The sequence below is a fragment of the Plenodomus lingam genome, assembly GCF_022343315.1.
Source record: "Plenodomus lingam strain CAN1 chromosome Unknown contig_3, whole genome shotgun sequence".
NCBI lineage: Eukaryota > Fungi > Ascomycota > Dothideomycetes > Pleosporales > Leptosphaeriaceae > Plenodomus > Plenodomus lingam.
The window spans coordinates 2319827-2343692 of NW_027093944.1; the positions used below are offsets into that span (position 1 = coordinate 2319827).

Here is a 23866-nt window from a genome sequence, read left to right on the forward strand (position 1 = left end):
CCTCCATGCCCGAAAGGGCAAAGGCTCCGTGCCAAGCTTCCCGTGATCTGGAGCAGCTCCCACGCGCTTTCGGTTGGTGGTGGAGCATCAAAAGACGGGAGCTAGCCCGATGGCAGGATGGCCTACTCTACTAGGAGCCCCGTTCCAACTGTACCCAAATCCACCAAAAGTCCAGCCTTTAGACACTGACGCTCTTCTTCCTCTAGACGGCGGAAGGTTTCGCAGTCTCTGAAGGGGAAGATCAAAAACTGTAATTCCATCTTATCCCCCCCCCTCCCCCTTGGTGAAGGCTCCTCTATTTATTTCTAATATATTCATCCACTGCTACCTTGCCTACCTACTCCATGGCGAGCTGCTGTGCCTGCACGTAGCCTTTCACCGTTGTTGTCCTTCCCCCCCAATTCCGCTCGCTCCTCTGCCCCCCCTCCGCTCCTCTCTACTCCTCTCCTCCACACCCTTGCTATGGCTGGCCGCTATTCAAACCCCCCACCACCCACCCGCGATTCCTTAGAGCTCGCCTCCCTGGCCTCATCCTCGCCCTCGCGACGCTCCTCGCAAGACTCCTCGGCCTCAGGCACCCCTTCGTCGCGCCGGCTGTCCTTTGACGACCAAGACCCCCTCTCCGAATTGAACCCTGCCGGCCACGACGCGAACCGCCCCCGCCACAACCGCTCGTATAGCGTGTCTTCGGCCTTTGACTTTGCGCCCAACCTCTTCCCTCTATCGAGCACAGCCCAAGGCTACACTGCCCTCGGTGCGCCTGCGAATCCTGCCTTGGACCCGTTGAATGCGCTCAATGGCGGCTCACTGGAGAAGAACAAGAGTCTCACCTATCTCAATGGCCTGTCGCTGGTAATAGGTCTCATAATCGGCAGTGGCATCTTCTCGTCCCCCTCGCAAGTCAACAAGAATGCCGGGTCGCCGGGCGCATCGCTGCTGGTCTGGGTGGTGGCTGGAGTTCTGGCGTGGACAGGGGCCGCGAGCTATGCGGAGCTGGGAGGAGCCATACCCTTGAACGGGGGCGCTCAAGTCTACCTATCAAAGATCTTTGGCGAATGGGCAGGGTTCCTGTTCACGTGGTGCGCCGTAATGGTGCTGAAGCCGGGTTCCGCAGCCATCATTGCCATCATATTTGGAGAGTACATGGTTAGTGCTGTCATGGGAGTCGAGGCTGTCGAGGAGAACACGTGGTTGTGCAAGAGCATCGCGTTGGTGGGACTCGCCGTTGTCACACTGCTGAACTGTGTATCGACCAAGCTTGGCACGAGGAGCGCCGACGTCTTCATGTTTCTCAAGTTCATGGCATTGCTGGGAGTCACAGTAATCGGTATCGTTGTTGCAGCAACCGGCCTGTCATACAACGGCGAGCCAAACACAGAGTGGAAGACCAGAGGATGGTTCGAAGGCACAAACACCAACGTCAGTAACTGGGCCGTAGCTCTCTACGCCGGACTCTGGGCCTTTGACGGCTGGGACAATGTAAATTTCCTTCATCCTCCCAATCGCCATCACACCAACTAACATGCCTCAGGTCAACTACGTAACCGCCGAGTTCAAGAATCCCGCCCGCGATCTCCCCCGCGTCATCCATACCTCCCTCCCCCTCGTAATCCTCTGCTACATCCTCGCCAACATATCCTACTTCCTCGTGCTCCCCGCCTCACTCATCGAGTCCACAAACACCGTCGCCGTAGCCTTTGGCCAGCAAGTCTTCGGTCCCATCGGCTCCCTCGTCCTCGCCCTCTTCGTCTCAGGCTCCTGCTTCGGCGCCCTAAACGCCACAACCTTCACCTCTGGCCGACTCGTCTATGCCGCCGGAAAAGAAGGCTATCTCCCCTCCCTCTTCGGCTCCATCGGCCTCGGCAAAAACCACCGCGCAATCCGCCTGCACACCCTCTACTCCTCGACCAGCAAATCCAAAATCCCACGCAAACTCGTCGACTGGTTCGCCGACGCCGACGCCGGCTTCTTCTTCACCCCCATAGCTGCAATGTCCCTCAACGCCCTCCTCACCGCAATCTACATCCTCATCGGCTCCTTCGACACCCTCGTCACCTTTTACGGCGTCTCCGGCTACGCTTTTTACTTCCAAACCGTGCTCGGCCTCATCGTGCTGCGCGTCCGCGAACCAGACCTCGACCGCCCGTACAAGACGTGGATCACGACGCCCATAATCTTTTGCTGCGTCAGCTTGTTCCTCCTCAGTAGAGCGGTGTTTGCGGAGCCCTTGCAGACCCTGCTCGTGCTCGCTTTTATGCTTGCCGGGCTGCTCATTTGGTTTGCTTGGGTTGGCAGACGGCGCAATGTAGGTGCCAAGGAGCGGTATAGAGGTGTCGAGGGCGGAGCCGAGGGCTTTGGATGGCGGTTTTGGCGGCGCTGGGGGAGGTGAGGATGGTGTCGCTTGGCGTCTTTGGCAAGAAGGGGAAGGGGGGGGGGCGTTTTTTCATGTTTTTGCATATGCGGAATTTTAAGATGGTAGATGAATGAGGACATGTCTGTATAAAAACCCATGATTGCAGGTTTATCTTTAATCAAGATTTCTTCTTTTCAAATAAACAACTCTCAAAGGTTAATTCTGGACAGTGGTTCCAGTGTTTCCAATCCCCTCGTTGATGCCTAATGCGCCATCCAACATTTATCACAGATGAAGTCTAGCTGGGCTTGTAACTCAAACAATGGATATCCTGCTCGTGCATCTTACCTCCACGTTTACAACATGGCTAGGTGGAAAGGTGGGGGGAAGGGGTGGCGTGGGTATGTGGTATGGGCTGTTGGAGGCAGGGGGGGGGGGGGGGGGAAGGGCTGTCATAGGCACATGGTATGTTATGTTATACGCATACTATATTCTGTGTCATAGTCACGCGCTGTACGAATGATCCCCTCCCCTCCCCTCCTCAACCTCACCAGGAGCAGGAGGAGAAGGTGGTTGCGTTGTGCGATGAACAAGGCGCGGATGGTGGTTGTTGCTGTTGTGTACATATGTGGATGCGTTTGGTTTGGGCATGGTCATGGGCATAGGTATAGGAATGGGAAGGGGGCCTATGTGTAGGAAAGAGGTAGTGGTGTAATAGGAGTGCGCAGCACTCGAGTGATCTTGTTGTATATCTGCATGTGTATGTATACATGTGTATGCAAAGAAGAATATGAAAGACAAACAAGGGAAATGGAACTGTAAACAAGAAGCATGAATGCGTACTCTGTGTAGTATGTGTGTATGTGTGTGTGAGAGAGAGACGTCATGCAACAGTACGGTACACGCCATCATCACCGCCACACCACCACGCCCAGCCCCAGCACCCAAACAAATACGACCGGAGCAATGCAATACAATACACAGCAGTCCACACAGCAACAGTGTGACCCTTCCACCACAGCTCCAAAGCCCCCATAGGGAACCCCCAAGTCGACCCCCACTTCCAAAAAAGGAAAAGCAAGAAAAGAAAAGAAAAGAACATGAAACCCACAACGCCAACTTCCCCTCGCGCATTGACCCCGTTCACAAAGCCCAGCCATCCCCTCGACCGGGCCAGGAACCCAATGTGAAACGCGGATAACACCCATGCTCGTCTAATCGTACAGCGGCTCTCGCCAATTCCGGTCTAATCAAATTCCCTCGGTCTGAAACTCATCAATAGGTAATGCAGTTTGTTTGCACAGCCACCCCTCCCGGCTTCTCCTAGAGGGGGTGGGGGACCCAGAACCCAGGATCCATGGCCTCGTGATCAGCCAAGGTGGGGGGGGGAGGAGCTCAAATCCAGCCGTTTCGTGGAGGACTGCGCGACATGGTGCCTGCGCCGAGGGGGATGCGGGCGGTGGGGGATGGGGCGGTGCGGTCGGTGTTGAGACGGTTGGTGGGGGCTGAGACGGGTGTGTCTGGGGAAGAAGGGGTGGAGGAAGATGCGGATGTCACTGGGGTGATGGGGTTCATTTGCAGGCCACTGGATCCGGATGAGCCTGAAATGGTGGGAGGTGTTGTAGTGATGATCCGTGGAGCAGGCTTTGGAGATGGTTGTGGAATGGAGAGAACCTTCTCGCGTTGGGCTTGGAGGTAGGCGCCGCTGTTCAGTGCTGGGAGGAGTGGAGATGTTGGAGCTCGTACGGGGCTGTTTGCCCTGGGCTGCGTAGGTGAGGGATCGCGCGGTGGAGGACTGGGGAAGACACTGGGGCTAGGCGTCCTGTCTTCTGGCGTGTAGGTTGTGGATGGTAACTGAATGGGAAGGCCTAGTGAAGAATCACTGGAATCAGTCACCTTGCGAGTGAGAGAAGGTGCGTCGGTAGTTATAGAGTCCGCTTCGCGCTCAGGTTTGCTGGTTTTGGCTGCGGCAAGAGTGGCTGGCGCGACAGAGAAGCGTAGACCAATCTGAACAGTCGCACTGCTGTCAGTGCTGGGATTGCGCGTGTGTCGCTCGCCAAAGAATGGTCTCGGCTTGGTCAGGAAGTCGAATGCGTCGGTGACATTGGTGACGGAGCTCCTCCGTGTGAATCGGCGCATGGCGAGCTTCGAAACTGATGCGTTGTCTTGGGGGGACGATGGGTCATAGACGGTTGCAGGAAGACGAGGTACATCCTCGGCCCGTGTGGGGAATAACGAGTAGCTCTTCTTATTCCGCTCTTCGCTTGAAACCTTGTTGTCCGTCTCGAGAGGCTCCGGAGGCAAAGGCCACCTAGTAAGATCGATTGTGGGTCCGGATCTGGCGGATAGTGGACTGAGAGCTCTTTCGGGTCGAGCGAAATATTCAGGGTCAATGTCGAATCGGTTTTTCTCAGGTCCTACATCAATCAGGCCTTGTCGAGATTCCGGTCTACGGGTAGTCTGCAAAGACATGGGACCACTGATGTTCATCTCCAGGTCACTGGGCCCAAAAAATCGAATCTTGGGTCGCTTTTGCTTTTCAGGTCCCTTCATCTCCTCCACCGGTCGAATTACCATTCGCACAGCGTTTGTGCGGAGGAATAGGTGAAAGAATGTGATGATCATTCCGGAGGAGAAAAGCGATATCTCTGCGACTCTGGCTGTGGCGAGGGCGTTCATGAAGTCTTTGCGGAGGGACTGGATCTCAACAGGAATGACAAGAATCTGGTCAGTGTTAGTTCGCAGTCCTTAATCTCAGCTCTTCTACTTACGTATATTAACGCAGTGACGATCATGAAGTACGTCATGCGAGACGCTGAGATACGCTCGTGCGCATCCACTCTGGGCGACCTCATGAGTTGTATGCTGAGTACAGCAGCCAACGTCAAAAGTGCGACTACTAGAATGCACAAAACGACCAGAATCAGAAGATCGTATCGCATGGTGAACCAGATGAGACCACCGAAGCACCGATCGAACATTGGCCAGATGACCGTTGGTAACCATGTGAGCAGAAGCATGAATAAAACCACTGCAATACAAATGGCTGTATTCCACTTGCCGCGGGGAGCAAATCGTTCCTCTCCAAATGCACGCCAAGCCATTTCAGCACCGAAGACTAGAGTGATGTATCCAATGATGAACATGGCTACATTGGTGAGCGACTGTTCAATCGGTTTCCTTTGGTATTGAGCTTACCTGGAAGAGTGACCATCGAGAATCCCCGACACTTGTTGGATAAGACACTATGAAGAGAAGTGCTCTGCACTGCTACGAAGGTAATTTGTTGTAAGACGGCACCGCAAGCCAGCGCGAGTGGAAACGTTTCGGCGGGATGGACATTGTGAAGAGCACTGAGCCTCCTGGAAGAGAGTCAATTATGCCCCAAAATGTTTAGAGATGATATATTTACTGCTTCCTGGTTGTGACTTTCAGAGCGGCTGCTCTTCTCGCGTCCGATATGATACGGTGGACTGTCAACAGCGCCAATGCCAGACTGAATGCACCCAAGGTAAGATGTGTCGTGCGTAGCGTCTGTACCTGAGCGAGTTGGAGGTTGCGGATAAGTCTTCTTGTCCCATTGGTCTGAGTCCATTGCATCTCACGGACAGACGAGCCGTTGAGCGTCATGTTAAAGTGCGCTCGAGCGTCGAGTCGAGGAGAGTGAGCGTCCCATGATTCCATAATGCCAGCTCCCGCACCGCACAGAACAAGGTATACAGAAAAGAGCTGAAATCGCTGGGAACCAGCAGCGGCTGCAAGGGAAAAGGTATCGACTACGTAGTCATGAGGGCCGCTTGACTGACGTTGAGAACGAACGAGAAACCAGCTCAGTAACGATTAGAAACTGTCTGAGCCTGCCAGCAGAGCGACGAAGGAAGGAGAAAGGAACGTGAGCATAAAGCGTACGACACGGAGGCGAGTATGAGACGCCAAACAGTATATGAGGAAACTACGGAGCATAACCAGTAGCTCACCAGTTTCGGGACGGTGGTCCTTAGGCATCTGCCACCTCATTCGCCAGATGGGTGGCGCTCTCGCCCATCGTGTCTGTTCGTTTTACAGGATACTACGCCCATACTGGGCAAAGGTGGGGTTTCAACCTCATGCGAGCGAGACGCAATCAGGGTGGCCTGGACAGCGGATGCTACGAAACCCGTGCAGACGCCATGACTACGGATCATGACAACCGCAACGGAACGGCGGCTGGGGAGATTTGACCATATACTGACCTTTGCGTTGTTATTAACTAGGATGGGGGTGTCCAGAAAGACGTCACTGTAAGGCGATCCTGCGTAAGTTGGAATCAGTCGTGCTCAGAGTCCCAACACGAGAGAAGTTCCTGTCGTAGCATTTCCACAGTGAGAGCACCCGCAATCCCATTTCTTTACAATGAGCCATCTCTGCTCCATCCCGCTCTTACACTGAAGGACTGAGATAGACGAGTGGCGTAATACGGGCGGTTGTTGTGAGGTTGAGGTGGTTAGACTAAGGTTCTGATGCTCGCGGGGTTTAGACTGTGCCGCAGGTTCTCGCTTCACCCTTGGCCGAGACATTGGGAACACCAGAACCCCTGCTATCGCAGAGGTTGCTGGGGCATCCCTGTGCATTTAGGCACGCCGCATGATGGAGCAAGCGACGTGTGTACCAATTCAGAATGTACTGTGTATATCATGCCTGATATGTAGGCGCAAGACCCCCACCGTCCAAGCCGTGCTGAAAGCAGAATATCTAGCGGGGCTGAGCAGACATCAAGCAGGGCACTTGGGAAGGATGAAAGCCAGCCGCTGTATGGCCACCAAGTATGATCTCCAAATAGCGTCAGGCGTCAAAGGTATTGAGTAAATTGTGGGTGTGTGGTTGGCCATGTAACAGCACTCCATGTGGCGGACCGTCGAACGGGAACTAAGCCTTACATTGTAGAGATAGAGACTTGCAATGAGAAACACCCTCTACGAGTTGGTGGTCTGTCACTGTGAGGAAAGGTGTTGTATCGGCAAGTTCTGGCCAATGTCGCGCGAGACCTCAACGTCGTCGTCATTTGATGCTATCAATGACACCGTTTCATAGGTAGATTCTTGTTGGAGGACGTGTGGAAAAGATGGAGAGGCTTGCGCTACGGTACCTTCTCATTGGAAAACAGGTCCGATTCTGGAATACACACAGGAGGCCAAGAAAAGATGGCCTCGTGGACAATTATGTCACCTTTGAGTCGACATCAGCACGGATGGATCTTGGAGGTCATTGGTCAGGAACGTCGGCAACGGCTGGAAGGCATGACAATCCAGGGGGAGGGAGTGATTCTTCTAGAAGGCTGGTCATCCAACATGCGTGTCGCTACAGCCGTTAGCAGAAAATGTGGCTCATGGAACAGCAGAATGCTTCGAGACAATGCTCTAACAATGCAAAAAAAAGTGAAGGCGGTTATGCATATTAGGCGACCTTGCGTTGCGGTCAGCACAGTAAGACCAAACAGCATAAAAGTAGTATAGATTGGGTTTTTTCATCGTGGCGTCTTGATGGGTTTGTTGAATGCCACAAGGACACGATGGAGGGTATCTCAATTAGTCTCTGATGTGGGACTCTCAGTTGTTCTGCTTAGGTCGACTTTGCGAAATCTTCCAGATACGAAACAAGAAGTTTGGCACCGTTGAGAGAGACCGCATTATCTATCGCACGTGTGAGGTTAGCTTACAGTGATCCGTTACTAAGCAAAAGGTTCCTATCCGAACATGGTCCTCCCGAAGGAGAGCACAAGGAGATACGGCCGTCCGCTTTACCCAAGGCATGACTTGCACAGATATTGATAGCAGGCAAATTATAGAGTCACTTACAATTGCTGGCACGGATGCCTCCCACACTGCGATGACCCTTCAGGCCCAGCAAGCCCCTTTTCTCTGCGCCTGTCAAGAATGCCTTCTCCTTGTCCGCGTCCCCGCCGTTGACTCGGAAACAGATGTTCATCCTGCTCGCCACAGATTTATCCGGGACCACACGGTAAACCTCGGGATACTTTTCGAGAGCGCCATAGATCAGCCGGGCCTTCTCATTGGAGATCTCTTCTTGCCCGCCAATGCGCTTGGTACCGTATGTGTTTACGAGTCCAGACATGACCTGTCCAGCGACCCAGACATCGAAGATGGGCAGTGTGTTGTACAGCGAGTTGTTCTTGGCAATCGTTGGATAGTCCAGTACAATGGGTCCGACCGCCAGATTCAGTTGCCTTAGCAGGTCTGGAGAAGCTGGTGTAGAGTGGGGCGGGAGAAGCGACTTGCGCAATATGACGATCGCTATGCCTGTGTTGCCAATATTCTTTTGCGCACCTCCGAAAATGACAGCATAGTCCCGCACGTTGATGGTGCGAGAGATGAAGTTTGACGACATATCAGCACACACCAGGGGCGCATCGTCACCCTTGAGACTCTCTGGAAAGGAAGGGAACTCGACGCCATCCACAGTTTCGTTGTCGCAATAGTAGACGAAGGCGGGCCCGCCCTTGGATCGTGGGGTGAGGTTCCACTGGTCTTCCGAGGGGATCTTACCAAACTTGCCCTCGTTGGCTTTGCGCGCATCCACTGCGACATTGACATGCTTGGCACCCACGAGACGTGCTGCTTCTTGTGATGCCTTGAGCGACCAGGAGCCAGTGACGAGATAGTCGAGCTTCAGCTCTTCGTCGACGACTTTACGTAGTCGCTTCAGCACCTCGTCTTTGTCGTCGCCGACCTCCTCGGCGATTTTGGCGCGCTTCTTCTCTACCCATATGGAAACCAGGTTGTATACCGTTGCGCTGAATTCGCCGCTGCCACCACTCTGAAGGAAGAGAATGTCATAGTCGTCGGGGATGTCGAGTAGAGTGGTGAGGGCCTGTTTTGCCTCGGCGAGAACCTCATTGGCCTCTGGCGAGCGATGCGAGATTTCGCAAATGCCAATGCCTTTATCTTTGTAGTTGAGCAGCACCTGCGAAGCCCTCTCGAGCACCTCGGTGGGCAGCGGGGCGGGGCCTGCGCCGAAGTAGTTTACGTCAGAGCGGTTGACCATGGTGAAGAAGGAGAAGAAGCGACCTGGAACCAAGAGGATCAGGAGGAGAAACAGGAACAGAAACAGAAATGTCAGTGGATGGTCTGGGAATGGAAGTTGGGGTTATAGAGCGTTGGCGGGGTGGATGGATGGATGGATGGACAAGAAAGTGTATGAGAACTACAGGCCCTGCGTCATGTCTCGATGACTCCCAATGAATAATAGATACTCTAATTGCCTCTCCTGCCTTGACCCGACACACGCGTCCGATCTCGGGTTGGCGCATGTCGGCGAGACAGCGGTCTGGAGATGCTGGAGATGGACGAGAATGGATTTGGCCGGCAGTCTGTTGAGATGGGTGCGCATCCCACGAGTTCTCGACCATGTCCCGCGCGGGATATGAAGAGCTTGTCATGTGCAGACATGTGAGAGAACTCGAGTGTCTCTCTTGTGCATCATCCAATCGCAATTCAAGTGAAATCGATGACTTGTTTTTTCTTGGGCCGATGTTCGGTGCGGCCTCATTCCGGACCACCGTAAGTCCGGTAGAGTAGGTACGGTACCGGTACTGGCAGGTAAGCGACAAAATAATCCATCGCGGGCATGGGGGAACACCATTGAAGGCAAGAAACAACGGCTGACCCTTCCTTCTTCCATCAACACACTCAACGCACACACTCGTGCCAGAGGGAAGAGGCCAGCAGCAATGGCAATGTCACTGCGCGCAGCACGGCTGCTAGGTCGCCGGCAATTCGTGGTATGTCTACTTCAAAGCCTTGGTACACAGCTGCTGGAAGCTGTCCCATGTCAAACCCGATTCAATCTGCATCTTCAGTGTCGACAATCGAGCCTCTCGCTTCGCACCGCGGCCACCACCCAATTACCCCGAATCACACTCGCTTCACGCTCCTTCTCCACGACACGATGCAGGCCTGGCACGCCAGATGTGTTCCATTCGCTCAAGGAAAGCCCCGCAGCGAACTTCCTATCCTCGCTCCAGGAAACACCAAAAACGCCACAGACGCTTACAGAGAAGATTGTGCAGCGGCATGCGGTTGGCGTCGCAGCGGGCAAAGTGCTGAGGTCGGGCGACTATGTGACTTTGCAACCACACAAGTGCATGACCCATGACAATTCATGGCCTGTCGCGCTCAAGTTCATGGGCATTGGCGCCACCAGAATCAGTGATCCGAACCAGATCGTCATGACACTCGACCATGACGTGCAAAACAAGACGGAGAAGAATCTGAAAAAGTACAGCCAAATCGAGCAATTCGCACAGAAACAGGGCGTCGTCTTCTATCCGGCTGGCAGAGGCATCGGCCACCAGATCATGGTGGAAGAGGGCTACGCTTGGCCAGGAACACTCGCGGTAGCCTCGGACAGTCACTCGAACATGTATGGCGGTATTGGATGTCTGGGCACCCCCGTGGTACGAACAGATGCCGCCAGCATCTGGGCGACAGGAAAGACGTGGTGGCAAATACCACCCGTCGCAAAAGTCACACTCAATGGCAAGATGCCCCTGGGCGTCACGGGCAAAGACGTCATTGTCGCTCTCGCCGGTCTCTTCAACAACGACGAAGTCCTCAACCACGCCATCGAGTTCACGGGGACAGATGAAACCCTCGGCAGCATTCCAGTAGATGACCGCCTCACGATCGCAAACATGACCACGGAATGGGGTGCTCTGACCGGCCTGTTTCCCATTGACTCGATCCTCCATGGCTGGCTTCGAGCGAGAGCTACGCTGGCAGCCATGACCGAAGGAAATGTCAAGGATCACCACAAGAAGCAGTTTCTGCACGAACGCATCGATGAACTCTTCACAGCGACTGGCATCGTCGGACAGCAGCTAGGGCACATCTTCAAGCCCGCGTTGGCTGCTGACAAGGGTGCCGTCTACGCCAAGGAGCTCTTCCTCGATCTCTCCACCTTGTCGCCATACGTCTCGGGCCCCAACTCCGTCAAAGTGGCCACACCGCTCGTCGAACTCGAAAAGCAGAGCATTCCCATCAACAAGGCCTACTTGGTCTCATGCACCAACTCTCGAGCTTCTGATCTTGCTGCTGCTGCAAATGTGTTCAAGGATGCAGCTATTCTGAACGGAGGCAAAATCCCCAAGATTCCAGAACATGTCAACTTTTACATTGCTGCTGCTTCGATACCAGAACAAAAGGCAGCTGAAGAGGCGGGTGATTGGCAGGCCCTCCTAGATGCTGGTGCTCAACCGCTACCCTCTGGTTGCGGGCCATGCATCGGTCTCGGCACTGGTCTCCTCGAACCCGGCGAAGTGGGCATCAGTGCCAGCAATCGTAATTTCAAGGGTCGGATGGGATCACCAGATGCCAAGGCTTATCTCGCCAGCCCTGAAGTCGTGGCAGCAAGTGCGCTATCCGGCAAGATTTCTGGCCCTGGCTGGTTTCAAGCTCCCGAGGGCTACGCAGGTGTGCGCCGTGGAGAAGGCGATGGCATTCCGGATGAAAAGCGTATGATGACGATTGAAGACATGCTCGAAAAGGCCATCAAGGACGCCGAGGCTGCTATCGACACCTTTGACGCTGATGAGCGCGCGGAGCAGACCAGCAACACCACCACCACCTCCACCACTGAGCCTGAGACCCTAACTGAGATCCTCCCCGGCTTCCCCGAAAAGATCAGCGGAGAAATCGTCTTCTGCGACGCCGACAACATCAACACGGACGGCATCTACCCCGGCAAATACACCTACCAAGACGACGTGACGCGCGAAAAAATGGCCCAAGTCTGCATGGAAAACTACGACCCGGGCTTCAGCCAGACGGCCAGGGCGGGTGACATTCTCGTCTCCGGCTTCAACTTTGGCTGCGGCAGCAGCCGCGAACAGGCCGCCACCGCTCTTCTCGCAAAGGGTATCCCCCTCGTCGTCGCCGGCAGCTTCGGCAACATCTTCAGCCGCAACAGCATCAACAACGCGCTCATGGGCGTCGAGGTCCCTAAACTCGCACACCGTCTTCGCGAAGCGTTTTCCCCCGATCCCCCCTCCCCTTCCTCCTCCAACCCCCCCATCACCGAACCCTCCAACAACTCCGAATCCCTCGACTCTCCTCCCCCGGCTCCCCCCGCTCCCCCCAAACAATTGACCCGTCGTACCGGGTGGTCGCTCGAGTGGGATGTGCGCAGGAGTATGGTGACGGTGCAGGAGGGGCTCGGTGGCGCTCAGTGGAGTGTCAAGGTTGGGGAATTGCCTCCTAATGTGCAGGAGATTATTGCGCTGGGGGGGTTGGAGAATTGGGTTAAGAAGGAGATTGGGAGTACGGTGTAGGGGTTTGATGGGGTGTGGGAGGAAATGTTTTTGGGGCTTAGGGGGGTGGAGATTGGGGTGGTGATGGTGGTGTCGGTGTATACCCGTTTCCCGCCTTTTTTGTGCATGGCATGGCATGGCGTTTTTCTTCTCCGGTCTTGTCCTCTTTTTTTTTTTTCCCTCTTCCTGGGTCGGGTTTGCAAGGACATGCGCACAATTAGTGCAAAAAGACAGACGCACACACACACGGGCTTCTTTATTCCCCTCCCTTGTTTTGAAACCCCTTTCAAGAATGAAGATGGCAAAACTCAAAGCAATACTCGATCTTACCAATACTTGGTGTTCCATCTCCAGCCATGTCGCTTGTGTGAATTTCCGAGTTGCGGTTTCGGCTTGGCCTGGTGTGTATTTCATGGTATATTCTGGTTTGGAGCTGTGTTTCCATCCAACATATAATTTAGAGGGGGCTGAGAGGCTCAAAGACGGTGGAATGAAGTCAAGTCGGATATCAAGGTGTTTGTTGTGTGTATTCGAGTTCGTGTTCGTTACGGCATCCGAGTAACATCTACAAAATCTCTCTCTTTTACTTTCTCGCCTGCTGCTCGAGCACATCAAACCCACCTCACCCTACAAAACGCAGCGGCTCAGGACAAGAGAAAAGAAAACAAGATTTCCAGGCGCGCGCAAAGAAACCACCCCACCCCTTCCTTGCCTACCCAGCCCCAAAACCCCCCTAAGACTCAACAACCGACTCAGTCCGCCGAACCTCGACCTTCTCCTCATAGCGCTCCATAACCTTTGTCCCCTCAAGCGTGTCATGCTCAAACACATCGACCTCTGCCTTTGCAAACTTGCGCGCACTAACCCTCTTCTCAAACAAGAGATCCAACTCTGCAAACGTACGGCCCTTTGGCTCCGGCAGCCGAAAGTAGCTATACACGATACTGAGGAAGCAGGAGCCGGCCCAAAAGAGGCCGGCGTAGTTGCCCCAGTTCCAGGCGCCGGGGTTGAGCATGTAGGGGGTGAGGACGGAGGTGATGATGCCGATGATGTTGTAGAGGTTGCGGCCGAGTACAATCGTCTTGATGGCTAGTCGGCGCGACGACAGTTCGGCGACGAGCGAGTAGCAGACGGTGCCGACGGTGAGTTGGTAGAACATAGCCCAGACAATCATGATGGCGCCCGTGGCCATGGCGCCCTTGTCCCGCTGGGCTTCGGGCACGAGGCCGAGGAAGCCCATGACGAAGAGCATGGCGCAGAGACCGCAGAGACCGCCGAGGTAGAGCGTGCGTCGGCCCAGGCCCAGCTTCATCAGGTACCAGGCGCCGAAGACGCCGGCCATGTTGATGCCGTACTGGCCCATGGCAAAGTCGAGCGAGGTCGAGGGTGGGAGTCCGGCTTGCTGGAGAAAGTAGGACGAGTAGCCTGAGAAGGCGTTTCCGCTGAGATTCTGCATGGCCCAGGCCATGCATACGATTTCGGTGCGGCGCAGGTCCACGCCGCGGAAACAGTCGAGGTACGAGGTACCGGCGGTGATTTTTTCTTCGAGCGCGGTCGTGTGCACCATCATGGCCACGGTCTCGTCGGCGTCGAAGTCGGTTTCGCGATCGAGGCTGGTGAGGCGGAGCAGGGCCTTTTTGGCATCCTCGAGACGGCCTTTGCGGGCAAGCCACCATGGGGATTCAGGGGCGAGGAAGATGCCGATGATGAGGGGGACAGGCCACATCCATTGAAGAGCGTAGGGAATGCGGTATGACCACTCGTCGTCACGGGACAGCATGGCGCGGATCACACCGATGCCAATCAGTTGGCCGAGACCCCAGCAGAAGTTGACATAGGTAGTCACTGTATCTCTTGTTAGCATCTCTTATGCTCACTTGTCTTGTAAGAGGCAGGCATTGGCTTACGGTAATTGCGCAGCGCCACAGGGCAGACTTCACTGGCATACGTGATGGTCAACGTCTGGAACACCCCCCACGGGATACCACACAGAATCTCAGCAATCAGCAAGTGCACAACCGTCTGGGCGGTAAAGAAGATGGTGGTGAAACCGATGATGAGAACCAGACAGCCGATGAGCGTCCACCTGTACCCAATGGCCTCGCTGACCCAACCATTCAAGAAAAGACCAATGATTTCGCCGACAATGATACCATTGGACAGACCAGCCTGCCAGGGTGCCGGGATCTCCCACGAGCCATCCGAGAGCTGCTCGCCGTACTTGCGCTGGAACTGGGGGAAGCCAAAGAAGTTGTTGAGCAGGGAGACATCATAGCCCTCCATGACAATGCAGGTACTGATGAGAATACTCCAGCCAATGGCCTTTGGGTATAGCTTGATGCCCTGCCACAGCGTCATCTTGTGCTCCTTGTCCGTGGCCATGCGCGCATCCGAGATGACGCGATCGGCCGCGCGCTTGAGGTCGGCATCGTGATCGTGATCGTGATCGTGTTCCGAGGGAGCGGTGACGTTGGGGGAGATGTCCTTGTCTTGGGTATCCTTTTCTTGGCCCATGGCCATGGTGGACAGCTGGCCTGAGGCTGTTGTCAAGAATGGTAGACTTTGCAGTCCAATGGGCGTTGAGAACTTGGGACGACAGGGGTTGGATGAGACAGGCAATGCAGACAAGGTGGGTTTGGCGTGTGGGGCAAAGAATGGCAACGTGAACGTGAAGAGAAAGAGAGGGTCTCCTCCCCACTCAGCAACTCACAGGGAGCAGGGCAATGGATTGGGTTCCGGGCAACTGGAGTAGGAGTTATGTACTATCGCAGCCGTCCAAAACATCGTCGCCTGCCCGTCCTTTTAAGCCTGAAGATTTCTGCGGGGGTCTAGCATGACTAGAACGGGTCGGCAGCCAGCCAGTCTTGTCCTTCGGGTCCAGTTGTCGGCGTGGGACCTTTCAATCTCTGCGGCTGATGGTGTTGCTGATTGGATGGAGCCATGGACCAACTTGCTCGCTTGGGCATGGTCGCCTTGTTCCCTTGCGAGCGAGCAAAAAGGCACCGAGAGATGGGCCCGAACCAAAGGGGATTCCAGAAGCCCCAGACTACGGGGAATGGAGGAGGAGGAGGAGGAGGAGGAGGAGGAGGAGGGGAGAAGGTGGGGTGGAGGGAGGAGGGGTTTGGTTGGCGTCGGCAACGGAAGCCTGGACATCGGGCCTTGGGGGGAGGCTCGACGAAGCAGCTCTGGGGGAAGAATTTTGCGGGGAAAAGGCGAGGATTGGTGTGAAAGTGTGCAGCCAGTGTGCAGGTGTGTTGAGGGAACTTGTGGGGGGAATTGCCCTGACCTCCTGACACTGGGGAATTCTCGCCGGGATCGCCATGCCCGACGCCCAAAGCGGCCCACCGGCGAGATTTGCCCATTGTTGTCGCGGGCTGGATTCCACCATCACTATGGTGCACAGTACAGTAAGACTATATATTGCTTCTGCCACCAGCAAACACCGAGCTACAAGGACAGTAGAGAAGGGCGGGCCCCATCTTGGCCTTCTTTTGCCCGTCAGGTGGTTGTTGGATCCTTTATGCTGTATCAACGCAGCGACCAGATTGGCGGCCAGCCCGCAAACGATGGTGGGTACCGGTAGAGTTGGGGCGGCATTAGGTCTAGGTCTAGGTTGGCTGCGCTGGTCTATAATAGAACGAGGGTTGCGCTCGTTCCACGTGGGGGGACAGGGAAAGCGAGCGGGCATTGGAGTGCATGGCTAGGTAGCTGCTGCAAGACGCGGTAAGTAGGTACCATGTACATATGTGTATGCATGTGTGTATGTAAGCATGCTTTCCTGTCCGAGACCTTGGGTTTACCCCAAGTCGTTGATCTCTGTGCATTATGGCTATATTTTATCCATCGCATGCTATGACTGCGTGCAACTGTGGAATGGAAAGTGAGAAACGTGGCAAGGGAATTTGGTTATGGGGGTATCATGATAATCCACACATGTAGAATGTACATGTACAAAAATAACCTTAACAAAGCGTCATTCTTTTCTTCTCCTTCTTCTCCTTCTTCTCCTCCCCCCCTCTCCATTCACAACTTAACCACCTCCCAGCCCCGCAAATCCATTCTCCCCAGCTGTCCCCCCAACGGGCCCTGCACCTCCCTCCCACCCGCCCACCGCTTCTTGCCCGCCCAATGCTCGAGGAAGCCTTCGGGCCCAGACACAACAATTACTCGTGATCCCACGCCACCCTCGTCTCGCGGCTGGCCTATGCGCCTTGCAATCTCGCTGGGCTGGATAAACGTCCGTTCCTCGTCGACGTAGTAGTGCAGGCTGAGATCGAATGGGCGCTGAGATGTATTCTGTGATTTCAGTGCTTCCAGCTCCTTCACAATATCGCCCTTTTCCTGGTCTTCGTGGCGGTCTGTCAGGGATATCTGGTCTTGTCCTTGTTGTCGTTGATGTTGCTGCTGTGTAAAATCCCCAGAGCCACGACCCAAACCATTGAACCATCCCGTCCATCTCCGCGTCGTCTTGCCATCCCCCCTCCCATCCCCAACACCCCCAACACATTCCTCACGCCTCCGATTTGCCCAAAAAACACTCATCCGACAACCATGCCCCCTCGCCCCCAACGCCCGCGCAATCTGCATCGCAGGCGCAATCCCCGTCCCACCCGCCAGAAAAACAACCTCTCTGACATGCGCAGGCAGCTCGAGCTCGACATGCGGTCCGCGCACTTCAATCTGCGCGTCCAGCGGTAACCGGTGCAGGTACGTCGACACCTCGCCTCCAACCTCCTGCCGAATCAGCAGTCTCAATTCGCGCGCTGCATCGCCATCAACAGCTGTAGCCCCGTCAGGTCCAGGCTGCACGCCCACCCCCACCGACGGCAACGGCGTGTACGCTCTTGCGATTTGCAATTGCGGTTGTTTAATCTGCACGCTCCATATCCCGCCCCTTCTCCATGCCTCTCTTACACTCTCTGGCTCCGTTGCCCCTTGCTGCCGCAGTGTGAAAATCGCGCTTGTGGAGGATACGCGCTGTTTGTCGACGAGTGTGTAGGGCGTGAAGGTGTGTGGATTCAGCGAGGATGTGCTGGAGGAAGAGGGCGGCGCGAGGATGCGGTATGTGGCGCCAGCGACGGCGGAGGTGCCGAGGATGAGGAGGGGGATGGGATAGCGTTTTAGTCTGGACATTGATAGTGTGGGGGCGGGCTGTGTGGTTGTGCGGTTATCGTTGTGTTGGTGGTGGAAAGACGATGGTTATGATACCTACAATAATTACTCCATATAGTCGAATTACCCAATTAGGACATCCCGTCCTAAAGCAGAAAAACATCACTTGAAGTATCCACCATAAGACATCATACTCTCAGGCGCACTGCAAGACACTAATCTAACCGGTGAAAAGCCTACCACACAGAAAAAAAGTCTTTAGTTACCATGGACCCAACGCAGCCAAGTTCCCTGAATCTCCCTCACCCGACCCCTACGGTTCCGTACCCGCGGCTATCCCATCTTGCACCCAAGATGGCTCCCTCAGGCAAGAAAAAAAGCCCAGCACCAGACATCATCCAACTTCCAAACGCCCCCACCCCTTCGCTCTACAACAAGAGAAAAGATCCCACTAAGAATTCAACCCTCTCCCCACTCCATGCATACCCTACATAATCACAATCCACACAACCCACACAATCAAAAAAAATCACACAAACAAAACCTCACAACAGTAACCACTGAATTCAACTCCGCTATATAAACCCGCCCAGTCCCGCACCACCACCCACCTCTCATCCAATCTGCCCTTCCCCCCCTAGATCCCAACATACCCATCTTGAAATACATTATATATATACCCCCCGTTCCCTCAAGACACCCGACTCTACTTCCCACCGGACGCAAGGTGATCCGCAGCCTGGCCACAACCCGTTAGAATTTACATTGGTCGGATTGACATGTCTAGAGAGAAAGAGTGCATCTGTGGAATAAAATGCATAGGGGGTCTCGTCGTATCCACGCCCGGCTAAAAACTCACCTTATTAATATCATAATCAAATTGCTCCAACGCACTCAACGCATCATTCCGATTATACCCCATGCCCGTCAACTTCTTCAAAATCGGGTCGTCGTGCTCCGTCCCCGAGCTAATCGCGCGACCCAATGCCGGCATCGAGGGCGACAAAGTCGAAGACGACGCCACATTCTCATCATTGTCCAATGTGTCAAAGACCGATTGGCTGAAATCCGTAGGCGCCTGTTGCGAGTGCCCAGCCTTGTCAGGCTGCGACGACTCGAGGTTGGAGAAGATGGCGTCCCAGTCTTGCGAAGACGAGGCCGTGGGCTGGGGTTGCTGGGTTTGGCCGAAGCTTTGGGACATATGCTCGAAGTCGCTGAAGCTGTCGTCGCCACGCTTGCCAGTGGGAGTTTGTTGCGAGGCCATGGTGTTGGATTTGGAGGCTGCGGGCGAGTCGAAGACGGGGTTAAATTCATCGAGGCCGTCGCGGTGTTGCGACGAGAAGATGAAGTCGTCATCGGCTCGGTCATCTACTTCCTTGGCATCGGCGAGGTCGTCAAAGCCAGCGTCGAAATCATCGTTGAAGGCAGACTTGCCAAGCTGAGGCAGATTGGCTGGTGGGGAAGGACCCTTGTTCGTTTCACTGCTTCCATACGACACGGCCGAGTGGTAAGCATCAGATGGAACAGTCGATGACGGAGTGTCTGTCGGTGGAGGCGACGTTGCAGTCTTGGACGAAGACCCGCCAAACAGAGCAGCTCCATGACCACCGGGGTTGATAAACGACTTCTCAGGACCCTGCGAAGTAGTCGGCGACCCTGGGACATCACGCGAAGGAAGGAGGCCACCAAACTCAGGAGGAAACTGGTTTGATCCACTTCTGGTCTGGTTGACAGACGACTCGTATGTCGGCGGCGACTTTTGCGCATTTGCTGAAGGTAGGCCACCAACATTAGAATCAAGACGGGTTGTTGGGGGAGGGGCCCGATAGAGCTCATCGCTTGACGCAGTGCCCGGCCTTGGCTGCTGCTGGTGCTGTTGCTGATTTTGCTGCTCCTGGCCGGCACTTGAGCGCTTTTGATCAGGCGAAGCAGATGTAAAGTCGTCTTCAAAGCCACGCCCATCGTTACTATCACTGTCGTCATCATGAGCTAGATCCTCAATTGGAGGGAACTCCTTGTTGAATCGATTGGAGCCTTCGGCGGGCGCACTGGCATTGGATGCAGTGGTGGTGGCTTGACGACTGGGGCCGAAGCCAGCGAAAGCCGCATCGAAGTCATCCTTGCCTCCGCCACGAGTCTGATCACCAGAAGTGCTACCAAAAGGATCGCCGCGGTTGGTGTTTCTACTCTGCCCACTCAGAGCGCTCTCCCCTGTTTGCGTTGGCTGGAGAGGTGTGGCAGACTCGCGTGGGAACGCTCCTGGGATTTCCTGAGTAACTGAGGGGATTCCAAAACTTGCATAGGGATCCTTACGTTCTTCAGCCTTTGTAGTCGAGCGTTGCGTATCGCTCGTGACGCTAGCTACAGGCGATGCTGAGAAATTCCTGTTGTACAAGGAAGAATTGAAGTTGTCAGTCTCGGTTCTGTTAGTATCAGATCGTTCCAGAGGTTTCTCTGGGATCGGGGTGCTGGCGGGAGATGCTTGAGAGATGGTCGGCGTCACATTGCCGGGTACAGCTTGTCCACCATATCTGCTAGCAGACGCTCCGCCCCTCACAGATGAGCTGAAAGAATCGGACCGTGGGCCGGCGTCTCTCAGGGGCAAGAATGACGAACCAAACTGACGAGACTCGGGAGGTGCAGGTGGGTCAGCGACACGTGGAGACTCTTGGTAAGAGGAAAGCGGAGGCGAGGTGGACGGCGTAGGCACATCGGGTCCCTCAGAGGAACGAACAGACTGGCCAGACGGAGCTGAGAAATGGGGAACCTGGCCTTGGCTGTCAGAGCGGAACGAAACGGGCGGTGCGTTGTTCTGGGGCGCCGCAAAAGATCCAAAGACGCTATCGAAATCCTTATGGGGGCCGTCGCGCGCAAAGCCAGATGGCGTCATTGTGTTCTCCGCGACTGGCGCAGGCGATTTGCGGAAGAATGGGTTGGTACTTTGGCTCGTTGTAGAAGCAGCAGGGCTGACGACTGCCGGTGTCTGTATCTGCGGGCTGCGGAAGCCTTCTTCTTGGGCTTTTGCCAAGTCATTCATTTCATTCTTCAGCTTGTCTCGCTCGCCCTCATTTGTAGCAAGCTGTTTCTTATTGATTGCAACCATGCCCTTCTGCTGCCGAGCATCGTTCCTCATCTTGTCAAGCTGTGGTCGCAGTTGTGCAATCTCGGCGTTGAGCTGGCGAATGCGCTCCTTTAGGTTGCTGTTTTCTCGTTGGTCAGCTTCCAATTGGCCACCGACTTGACGGTGTTGTGTCTGAAGGTCTTGATAAGAGCCCTCAATCATTGCAAGATCATTCTGCAGCTTTCGGGTCTCGTTCCGTGACGCGACTAGTCGGTCCTCTAGAGCCTTGACCGCTTTCATCTCCTGGTCGTACTGGCTCTTGAACTGCGAGAGGCGAAGCTCAAGATCACGCTTCTGGGTGTTCACACTGTTCAGATCGCTCTCTGTCGCAGTCTTCTTGTTCTGCACTTCTTGCATCTGGTTCCGCAACGTAGTCATCTGGTTAGACATGTTGGCCAGGTCGGTCGAGTCTTGTGTAAGCTTCTTGTTAATCTCAGCATCAGTCTCTCCACCTAACAAGTCATCCATAGCTGATGGTGGGTTCGCGCGAGATTGGACACCTGAAGTGCCCGACTGGCCAGTGGAATGCGAGGTGAGGGTCTGGCCAAAGGACGAGCTTGGCATGAATGGCTTGAAAGTCGAAGCAGGGTTGCGTGGCGCTGGTTGGAAGGGATGTGGCGAGGTGGGCGAAGCCGCCTTACTTGAAAAGGGGTCGTTATCGAATGGCTTGTTAAAAGTACCAGATCCACCTGTCGACTGTTGTACCTGCTGAGGCGCGGGAGGGGGCGACCCGAAAGCATCCAAACCGAACAGATCATCTGCAGCAGACTTTGTAACACGGGGAACGGGTGGCGCCGGTTGTGGCGATACAATTGGTACAGCTTGGTTTGCTGTTGTGCGCAAGCTTGGGGGTATCAGACTGGGCGGTAGCGTCGTTGGTAGTTGGTCACCCTTCCTCTGCTGTCGGATCAAGTACATGGCTACCGCAAACTCATCCTTGGACAATTGGCCCTCGGAATTGATATCCGCAAGATCCCAGATACCAGCTAGTACATCTTCCGGTAGGCCTGAGTCACTGAAGAATCGCACAGCCTGATCTCCGGTTATGAAGCCACGACCCATCGTATCAACACCCTTGAATAGGTTGTCATAGGAGGCCTTCTCTTGAGGGCTGATCAGCCAATCGCTACCAGTCGCTTGCACTGACTGAGGTGGTGCGCCAAACGGTGATCGTCCGAGAGGGCTCTGGGTTCGAGGAGCGCTTGATTGACCGCTGAATTGTCGGGAGCCAGATTGATCTGGCCGGCCAGGTGGTGGCGGCAGTTGTCCTCGCCGTGACGCCGCTTCGTACAAGCCAGGTGGTAAGGTGGTCGGTAGAGCCTTGAGATTACCGGTCCTATATGAGGCTAGCAGGTGCATGGCAATGATAAATTCAGTCACATTGAGCGCGCCGCGCTGCTCGGTGTCTGAGAGGTTCCATATGCGACCCAGGACCTCGTTGGGCAGTCTGGCCTTCTCGAAGATTTCTTTTGCATTCTCGCCTGCACATGGTCAGTCCAACAGTCTCCCGTCTTGCGCCTGGGGAACAGTACCAGACAGCACGCCATTGACGGCGCCCGACTTTTCAAACAAGCCAGCATATTCAGCGGCTTTGGCGGGAAGTAGGGGAGGCACGCGAATGGGTCCACTACCGCTGACCTGAGGTTGTATTGAGCCCGTGGGTTGTGGCGAGAAGCTGGGTGCAGGAGCGGGTGCGGCTGGGATGGTCAGGCCTTCGAACTTGGGCAGCGGCGCAGCTAGACAGCTGTCAGTACATGATATAGATGATGGTGGGTGGGCGGGCCATTACGCCTAAATGCAAGCTCTGGGGCAGGATCACGGCCGGCCTGGTAGTGGCCGATGAGACGCAGGACCTGGCAGAAGCCGGCCATGGTCAAGAGACCGCGGTTCTCCGTGTCTGCGATCTGCCATATCTCGCCCAAGACAGCAGGCGCGAGCTTTGTGCGCTCGAAGAACTTGACGGCGATCTCGCCTGTGATTACGCCGAGCTTCTCTGTGTCGGCCTGCTGGAAGAGATACTGGAAGGTGCGCTTCTCCTCGGGGGTGAGGTTGAGGATGGGCTGGTCTGCGCCGGGTTAGCTCGCGCACCGAAGACGATGTAGGAAGCGCCATTGGCGAGGGCGGTGGCCTACTCAGTTCCCCGCTGGCTGCGAGATCCGCCATGGCTGTGGGACTGCACACGCGGTGGAGATGGTGGGGAGAAGAAGAGTAAGGAGGGGGAGGGGGAGGGGAAATTTGGGGGATGCAAGATGTGAGATGCGAGATGCCTGTTCGGTGAGGCTGCAGCTCCCGGCGCTCGCTGTCGTGCAATAGCGCGGGGAAGCTGTAACTAGGCGGCCGGAGGGTGCAAGGAAGTAGGGAGGCTGGCGGCCAGGTGTAGTCGAGTCGTCACAGGCCAAGGTCGACGCCGGTGAAAAACAACTGCGGCTCTGGTATGGAATAGCAAAAGGGGGACGACGGACGGGCGCGGAGGCGATGATGGTGTTGTTGTTGTTGTTGATCGAGCGGCAGGCCGGCGACACATGCGCCGGAAGCACATGCTCGTCGACATGCTAAGCTATCTAGTGAGTTTAAACCCAGCCTCTTAGTCGCCGTGCCATAGCGTCTGGCGACAGTGGCGCTAAATAATCCCATCTCGAACGAATGGACTTTGCGACAGAGGCCATTGGATGGGTCACGACAGCTGTCAGCACATGTCGTGCGAATCAGCCACGCTGTCTGCTGTCTGTCTTCATGCTCTCATGCATCAACACCTTGCCGACCCAATCCGCGGCCTGTCCCATGGGAAGCACATGACCCTTTCTCCTCTTCTCCTCTCTTTGCAGCCCCCCCTCCACCCAGCCACTTTCTACTGGGTACATGCCTACCGAAGATTATCATCAAAGGGCTGACTTGATAGACCCAAACAAAAGTCGCATGCTTTCCATCACACAAGAGCTCCTCACATGGCAGATCTCGCTGATTGACAAGGCTTGGC

The 23866-nt window shown here is 55.1% G+C and overlaps 8 protein-coding genes across 8 annotated transcripts; 2 read left to right on the top strand and 6 right to left on the bottom strand.

Moving 5' to 3' along the window:
• Positions 1-104: 104 nt before the first annotated feature.
• On the top strand, positions 105-2421 carry IAQ61_008145 (uncharacterized protein). Its single transcript, XM_066097869.1, has 2 exons — positions 105-1479; positions 1532-2421. Exons 1-2 carry the CDS (start codon positions 463-465, stop codon positions 2387-2389), a joined length of 1875 nt encoding a protein of 624 aa, XP_065952366.1. The 5' UTR covers positions 105-462; the 3' UTR covers positions 2390-2421.
• An 882-nt stretch (positions 2422-3303) lies between these two features.
• On the bottom strand, positions 3304-6037 carry IAQ61_008146 (uncharacterized protein; the record flags this gene model as incomplete). The annotated part of the gene is made up of 4 exons (XM_003840338.2): positions 3304-5077; positions 5125-5501; positions 5552-5715; positions 5766-6037. 4 exons carry the CDS (start codon positions 6035-6037, stop codon positions 3749-3751), a joined length of 2142 nt encoding a protein of 713 aa, XP_003840386.2. The 3' UTR covers positions 3304-3748.
• A 1914-nt stretch (positions 6038-7951) lies between these two features.
• IAQ61_008147 (uncharacterized protein) lies at positions 7952-9929 on the bottom strand (the record flags this gene model as incomplete). The annotated part of the gene is made up of 2 exons (XM_003840337.2): positions 8188-9929; positions 7952-8022 (listed from the first exon to the last, which is right to left on the bottom strand). The coding sequence occupies exons 1-2, from the start codon at positions 9392-9394 to the stop codon at positions 7952-7954; spliced, it is 1278 nt and encodes a 425-aa protein (XP_003840385.2). The 5' UTR covers positions 9395-9929.
• A 150-nt stretch (positions 9930-10079) lies between these two features.
• On the top strand, positions 10080-12677 carry LYS4 (mitochondrial Homoaconitase; the record flags this gene model as incomplete). Its single annotated transcript, XM_066097870.1, has 1 exon — positions 10080-12677. One exon carries the CDS (start codon positions 10080-10082, stop codon positions 12675-12677), a length of 2598 nt encoding a protein of 865 aa, XP_065952367.1.
• Positions 12678-12692: 15 nt separating this feature from the next.
• IAQ61_008149 (uncharacterized protein) lies at positions 12693-15176 on the bottom strand (the record flags this gene model as incomplete). The annotated part of the gene is made up of 2 exons (XM_066097871.1): positions 12693-14501; positions 14564-15176. The coding sequence occupies 2 exons, from the start codon at positions 15174-15176 to the stop codon at positions 13390-13392; spliced, it is 1725 nt and encodes a 574-aa protein (XP_065952368.1). The 3' UTR covers positions 12693-13389.
• Positions 15177-15493: 317 nt separating this feature from the next.
• On the bottom strand, positions 15494-16018 carry IAQ61_008150 (uncharacterized protein; the record flags this gene model as incomplete). Its single annotated transcript, XM_003840334.2, has 1 exon — positions 15494-16018. One exon carries the CDS (start codon positions 16016-16018, stop codon positions 15494-15496), a length of 525 nt encoding a protein of 174 aa, XP_003840382.2.
• Positions 16019-16679: 661 nt separating this feature from the next.
• On the bottom strand, positions 16680-17789 carry IAQ61_008151 (uncharacterized protein; the record flags this gene model as incomplete). The annotated part of the gene is made up of 1 exon (XM_003840333.2): positions 16680-17789. One exon carries the CDS (start codon positions 17787-17789, stop codon positions 16680-16682), a length of 1110 nt encoding a protein of 369 aa, XP_003840381.2.
• Positions 17790-18367: 578 nt separating this feature from the next.
• IAQ61_008152 (uncharacterized protein) lies at positions 18368-23536 on the bottom strand. Its single transcript, XM_003840332.2, has 5 exons — positions 23022-23536; positions 22679-22954; positions 22422-22625; positions 18628-22370; positions 18368-18507 (listed from the first exon to the last, which is right to left on the bottom strand). Exons 1-5 carry the CDS (start codon positions 23050-23052, stop codon positions 18475-18477), a joined length of 4287 nt encoding a protein of 1428 aa, XP_003840380.1. The 5' UTR covers positions 23053-23536; the 3' UTR covers positions 18368-18474.
• Between the last annotated feature and the right edge of the window lie 330 nt (positions 23537-23866).

Coding starts and splice junctions, on each gene's coding strand:
- IAQ61_008145 (XM_066097869.1), top strand. CDS start 463: ATGGCTGGCCGCTATTCAAACCCCCCACCACCCACCCGCGATTCCTTA. Junction 1,480..1,531: donor CCTTTGACGGCTGGGACAAT/GTAAATTTCCTT, acceptor AACATGCCTCAG/GTCAACTACGTAACCGCCGA.
- IAQ61_008152 (XM_003840332.2), bottom strand. CDS start 23,052: ATGGCGGATCTCGCAGCCAGCGGGGAACTGA. Junction 22,955..23,021: donor CGCAGCCAGCGGGGAACTGA/GTAGGCCACCGC, acceptor AACCCGGCGCAG/ACCAGCCCATCCTCAACCTC. Junction 22,626..22,678: donor CCCAGAGCTTGCATTTAGGC/GTAATGGCCCGC, acceptor ACAGCTGTCTAG/CTGCGCCGCTGCCCAAGTTC.